We start from the raw sequence: 6,000 nt of genomic DNA, 5'->3' as shown, positions 1-6,000 counted from the left end.
TCACTGAAAAAGCAATATATTTTTTAGATAAATTGAAGTTACAAAAACACACTCATTTGATTATTTTTATTTATGGTAGGAAACAGAATGAAGAGGCTGTTGAGTGTTTTGTTTCTGTTGGCGGCGATGGTTACGGCGGTGATCGGAGTAAATGTGACGTATGATCACCGGGCGGTGGTGATCGACGGCAAGCGGCGGGTGATGGTGTCCGGCTCAATTCACTATCCTCGGAGTACACCTGACGTAAGTACACTTATTAACACCCCACTGACACACATACATGATACATTCCTTTTTTTTATTTTTATTTTTATTTTTATTTTCTGTTATTAAAAGATTTAACTTTTTTTTAAATATATTTGCAGATGTGGCCTGGGCTTATTCAGAAATCAAAAGAAGGAGGATTAGATGTGATTGAAACCTATGTTTTCTGGAATTTGCATGAACCTGTTAGAAACCAGGTGTGTGTGTGTGTGTGTTTTAAATTTTTTTTTTTTTTTTTTTTTTTTTTTTTGCTGGATTTTTAGATGCCCAACTGGATTTTTTTTTGGTGGGAAATGTTTCTTGGTGTTTGGGTGTTAGATAAGATGATAATATTTTTTTTTTTTATATTTTTGGTAGTGTTTTTACTTTTTTTTCCTTTGATTTTCAAGATTCTTGGTATAAGAACTTTAATTAATGTCAAGATGTTTGGAGTATCCTTTTCCAATTTTTTGGTTTTTTTTTTTATGATTTTTTTTTAAGAATTTTGCAATTTTTTTGGTGGGAAATATTTCTTGATGTTTGGGTGATGGATAAAATGATTTTTTTTTTTTTGTTTATTTTTCTGGTGTTCTTTCTTTTGATTATCAAGAATATTGGTTTATGAGATCTTTATCTCAAGATATTTGGAGTACCCTTTTGCAATTTTTGGTGGGCAATTTTTTTTTTTTTTTTTTTTTTTGATGTTCTAGAAAATAAGTATTATGTTGACTGAAACTAATGCTCTAACAAAATCTTGAAACTCAACAGTATGACTTTGAAGAAAGAAAAGATTTAGTGAAGTTTATAAAATTAGTAGCTGATGCTGGTCTTTACGTTCATCTTCGAATCGGTCCTTATGTATGCGCCGAATGGAATTACGGGTCAGTATCAATTCCACTTCTTTCGCTCTTCAGTATTCACATTACCGCAACTATTTATGTTTACGCTCATAATTTTCTTTCGAAAAAACAGCGGGTTTCCAGTCTGGTTACATTTCATACCCGGAATTCAGCTTCGGACAGATAACGAGCCTTTTAAGGTTAATTATTATCTTTTAGTAAACATCAAAATAGTCAACATAGTCAACATAGTCTACTGTTTCTTGACTAAATCACGTATATTTTAGGCCGAAATGAAACGGTTTACAGCCAAGATCGTTAGCATGATGAAGGACGAGAAGTTATATGCGTCTCAAGGTGGACCTATTATCTTATCTCAGGTTAGTTAATCATATATGCATCCATTATTATTTTTAGGGCAAATTACTTTTTGAGTCCCTGTGTTTTATGGTTTTAACTAGTTGAGTCCAAAAACAAAAAGTTTAACGACCTGAGTCCCTGTAAGCATTTTCTTTAGCCATTTGAGTCCAAATTTTAACCTTTTGAGTCCAATTTTTTGTTATAAAATGAACATAATTGGACTCAAAACGTTATAAAATAAATGGCTAGGGACTCAGGGCGTTAAACTTTTTGATTTTGGACTCAAGTGGTTAAAACACAGGAACTCAAAAAGTAATTTACCCTTATTTTTTACATGAATATGAAGTGTAATTTGTGCCTCGTTGATGCAGATCGAGAACGAATACGGTAACGTTGCCGAAAGTTACGGTCCCGCAGCTAAATCTTACATCAAATGGGCCGCGAGTATGGCTACGTCTATGGATACAGGAGTCCCATGGGTGATGTGTCAGCAAAAAGACGCGCCTGACCCAATTGTAATAATGAACTACAAAGACTCGAATACAAATTAAGTTAATCTTTTACTTGGATTAACATACGCTTTCGTTTATGAAATATGTAGATCGACACTTGCAATGGGTTCTACTGTGATGGGTATAAGCCGAACGCTGATAACAAGCCCACCATTTGGACCGAAAATTGGACTGGGTGGTTTCTTACGTTTGGTGGGGCCGTGCCTTATAGACCTGTGGAAGATGTTGCGTATGCGGTTGCACGTTTTTACCAACGAGGTGGAACGTTTCAAAACTATTACATGGTTAGTCTATATGGTATTGCGTTATTTTAGCGCCAAACTTAATTTATTCAACAAAACTTAATCATGACGTGTTTAACGTATGTGATATGTTGTGTCACACGACGGGTGGTGCAGTATCATGGTGGGACTAATTTTGGTCGTACGACTGGTGGACCGTTCATTTCAACAAGTTACGATTATGATGCTCCACTTGACGAGTATGGAGCGCCTCGACAACCAAAGTTTGGCCATTTAAAAGATTTACATAAAGCGATAAAGCTTTGTGAAGAGGCGTTGGTGGCAACCGATCCGGCAACTACTTCTCTCGGTCAAAACGTAGAGGTAAAGTATTCACTAATTAATACAAACTTTTTGAGGATTTACTTTCACTAATACGAACTTTGTTGGCGATTTAGGCTAGTGTTTACAACACATCATCAACATGTGCCGCTTTTTTGGCAAATGTTGATACGCAAAACGATGCAACCGTTAACTTCAACGGCAATTCGTATCGCTTACCTGCTTGGTCTGTTAGCATCTTGCCCGACTGCAAGAATGTAGCGTTCAACACTGCAAAGGTTAGTTTTACTTTTAAGGTCAATCCTATTAAACGGGTCGTGTTCGCGGGTTGGCGGGTTTAACCCGACCCGAACCCGAAAATCATGCCATACATATGAACCCGACTCCAATATTCGCATATTGACCCGAACCCGACCCGTTCAACCCGAATTTTTTATTTTTTTTCAGGAAATTAATATATTAAAATTAACATTGCTACAAAAAAACCAAATTTATATAATAAAATTATATTAAAATCATAAAAATTTATGTCAGCTTCCATTTTTAAGTTATATTTATAGCATAAAATACACACACAATTTAATTTATGACATAAAACATATTTTAAAAAATATAATATAATAGAAATGGGTTAAACGGGTCAACCCGTCAACCCGACTGGGTTGACCCGAACCTGACCCGTTTAGCTAAATGGGTTCGCGGGTTCAACCTGAAACTGACCCGAACCCATTTAGACTAAACCCAAACCCACAAATTTCGTGTTAGGTTCGTGTCGTGTTTTCGGGTCGTGTCAGAAATTCACACCCCTAGCGTATATGTTGCTCTAAAGTTCAAAATTTGTTAAAGGGCGAACTTTGTTGACGATTTTGAGATTTGACAGATAAACTCTATGGCTACTGTCAGAAGGTTTGTAGCTACAAGTGTTGATAAATTAAGCGATTCAAAGGCGATTTCTTCGGATTGGAGTTATGTTAGCGAGCCCGTTGGGATCTCGAGTAATGACGCATTTGATAAAAAGGGATTAGTGGAGCAAATTAACACTACAGCTGATCAAAGTGATTATTTATGGTATTCAATAAGGTAAAAAAAAATACTTTCTAGTTTTAAAAGGAGCTAATCATCGTATGTTTCGGCCCATTGGGTTGTGTTTAAATGTTTAATCTAATAAAAGGAACGAAAAGCGTGTTTTAACTTTTAACCCGAACCTGGTTTGATCTGTTATTCGTTTCTAAAGCTTTTCTTATGTCTATGTTGCAGCATTAACTTTAAAGGTGACAAGCCGTTGCTTCGCGATGAATCGCAAACAACTCTTCATGTGAAATCGCTTGGTCATGTACTTTATTTGTTCATTAACGGTCAACTCGAAGGTAAAAGAGAGTGAATAACAAAGAACGAAAAATGAATTTTTGTGTTTTCTTTCTTGATGAATGTTTGTTGTTTATAACATGTAGGTAGTGCAATTGGCAGTTATGACCACCCTAATTTTTCGAAGGATTTTCTGGTCACGTTAAAACACGGAAAGAACAAACTCGATCTCTTGAGTTTGACCGTCGGACTTCAGGTTTGACTTTCGTATAGATCAAAGATTTTGATATGAGTAACAACTAACAAGTGAATATGTTTGATATTGTTATGTTTTTGTACAGAACTATGGTGCGTTTTTTGATAAAACGGGTACGGGTATTACGGGCCCAGTGAAGCTCGACGGATTAAAAAACGGGTCGGTCGTTGACCTTTCGTCTCAGCGATGGACATATCAAGTTGGACTCAAAGGAGAATCACTAGGCCTGCACACTGGTGGTTCAACACTTTGGGTCTCGGGAACGCCCAAAAGTCAACCTTTGACTTGGTACAAGGTAATATCAAAGTCAAACCGAAAAGTCAAACATCGATATGAATTCTATATGTCTAACATGAAAGTATGTTGAAACAGACGAATTTCGATGCTCCTTCGGGTGATAATCCAATTGCAATAGACTTCACCGGAATGGGCAAAGGCGAGGCGTGGGTCAACGGTCAAAGCATCGGACGTTATTGGCCTACGTATATCGCTCCAACTACAGGTTGCTCGGAATGTAGTTACAAAGGGTCGTATAGCCCAACAAAATGCCTCAAGAATTGCGGAGAACCATCACAAAAGCTGTAAGTGACTTCTTTACACAACGTTTATACAACGTACTTCATAAAGTTCGAAACTTTTTAACGATCGGATTAATCTTGTAGGTACCATGTACCGAGATCATGGTTGAAATCAAGCGGGAACGTTTTAGTCTTGTTCGAGGAAAAAGGTGGAGACCCGACACAAATCTCTTTCGCAACACAAGAATTGGAAAGTGTGTGTTCGCAAGTCTCGGAATCTCACCCGCTCCCAATGGAAGCATGGAGTCAAGATAAGTCAAAGTCAAAGGCGAGCGTTTCGCTTGAGTGCCCTCATCCTAATCAAGTGATATCTTCAATCAAGTTTGCTAGCTTTGGAACTCCTCAAGGGACATGTGGAAACTACAGTCATGGTGAATGCAAGAGTATTGATGCACTTTCAATTATACAAAAGGTCAACTCTTTCAACTTTGACTTTTTTAAACATGCTTTTAACATGCATAATTTGTTGAATACAGTTTTAGCTTACAAATGATGTATGTACATTACAGGCATGCATTGGGTCAAGAAGTTGCAGCGTTGACGTCTCGACAAGCACATTTGGTGATCCGTGTATAGGCGTAGTTAAAAGTTTAGCCGTAGAAGCTTCGTGTGCTTGAACAACACGAAAATAGGACACATGATCATAGATTCATAGTATTATAAGTTTTTTTTTTTTAATTTTTTTTTTTATGTTTTTTGAACAATGGATAAGTTTTATTATTTTCAAAAAAATCAAATTCTGGATGCTTTATCGATAATACCTTACTAGTATGGTGCCCGCACGATGGGGCGGGGGAGACACTTTGCATTATGGCACTTGTTTCTGTTAGTTTTCTAATTCGTATAATATTTATGGTAGCATTATTCTGGTAGATAAAACGGGCCGGGCCATGTTAGACCGACTTAAAATAGATTGATCCAGGTTAGACCGGCATAAAACGGGCCGAGCTAGGTAACACAGACTTAAAACGAGTCGGGTCAGGTTAAAATGACCTGTCCAGCACAATTTATTTATAGTGTTATAAAGAACATATTTGGTGTTTGAATCTAGATTATAAAAACTATACGTTCGATTAATATTTTGAAACTCTCTTTTTGTATGTCTATTTCAACGGAATATTTTTTTTTTTTATTTTTCAAAAACCGCTGCAAATGTTAATAACAGATATTACTGACCAAATGGTATTTAAGAACATAAAACCACTACCAAATCTCATAGTCTTGGATGTCAGCCACTACCTCAAGATCACAAGCAAAGGACTCGTGGCATTCGGTAACGGCTGCGAGTGTTTAGTTCAGTTGAAAAGAAACATGCCTCCCCTTGATGCAGGCTTGCTACCTGTT

General features: G+C 36.8%; 1 protein-coding gene across 1 annotated transcript; it reads left to right on the top strand.

Moving 5' to 3' along the window:
- LOC110898581 (beta-galactosidase 8) lies at positions 1-5,472 on the top strand. The gene is made up of 16 exons (XM_022145377.2): positions 1-243; positions 366-461; positions 1,012-1,124; positions 1,216-1,282; positions 1,370-1,462; positions 1,814-1,957; positions 2,044-2,238; positions 2,353-2,559; positions 2,634-2,795; positions 3,398-3,597; positions 3,775-3,884; positions 3,969-4,078; positions 4,164-4,373; positions 4,451-4,659; positions 4,741-5,068; positions 5,166-5,472. The coding sequence occupies exons 1-16, from the start codon at positions 73-75 to the stop codon at positions 5,271-5,273; spliced, it is 2,523 nt and encodes an 840-aa protein (XP_022001069.1). The 5' UTR covers positions 1-72; the 3' UTR covers positions 5,274-5,472.
- The last annotated feature ends 528 nt before the right edge of the window (positions 5,473-6,000 follow it).

This window comes from Helianthus annuus, chromosome 13 (genome assembly GCF_002127325.2).
Source record: "Helianthus annuus cultivar XRQ/B chromosome 13, HanXRQr2.0-SUNRISE, whole genome shotgun sequence".
Taxonomy (NCBI): Eukaryota; Viridiplantae; Streptophyta; class Magnoliopsida; order Asterales; family Asteraceae; genus Helianthus; species Helianthus annuus.
Note: the sequence above shows the minus strand (reverse complement) of the source record. Positions and strands in the feature narration are given on the sequence as shown.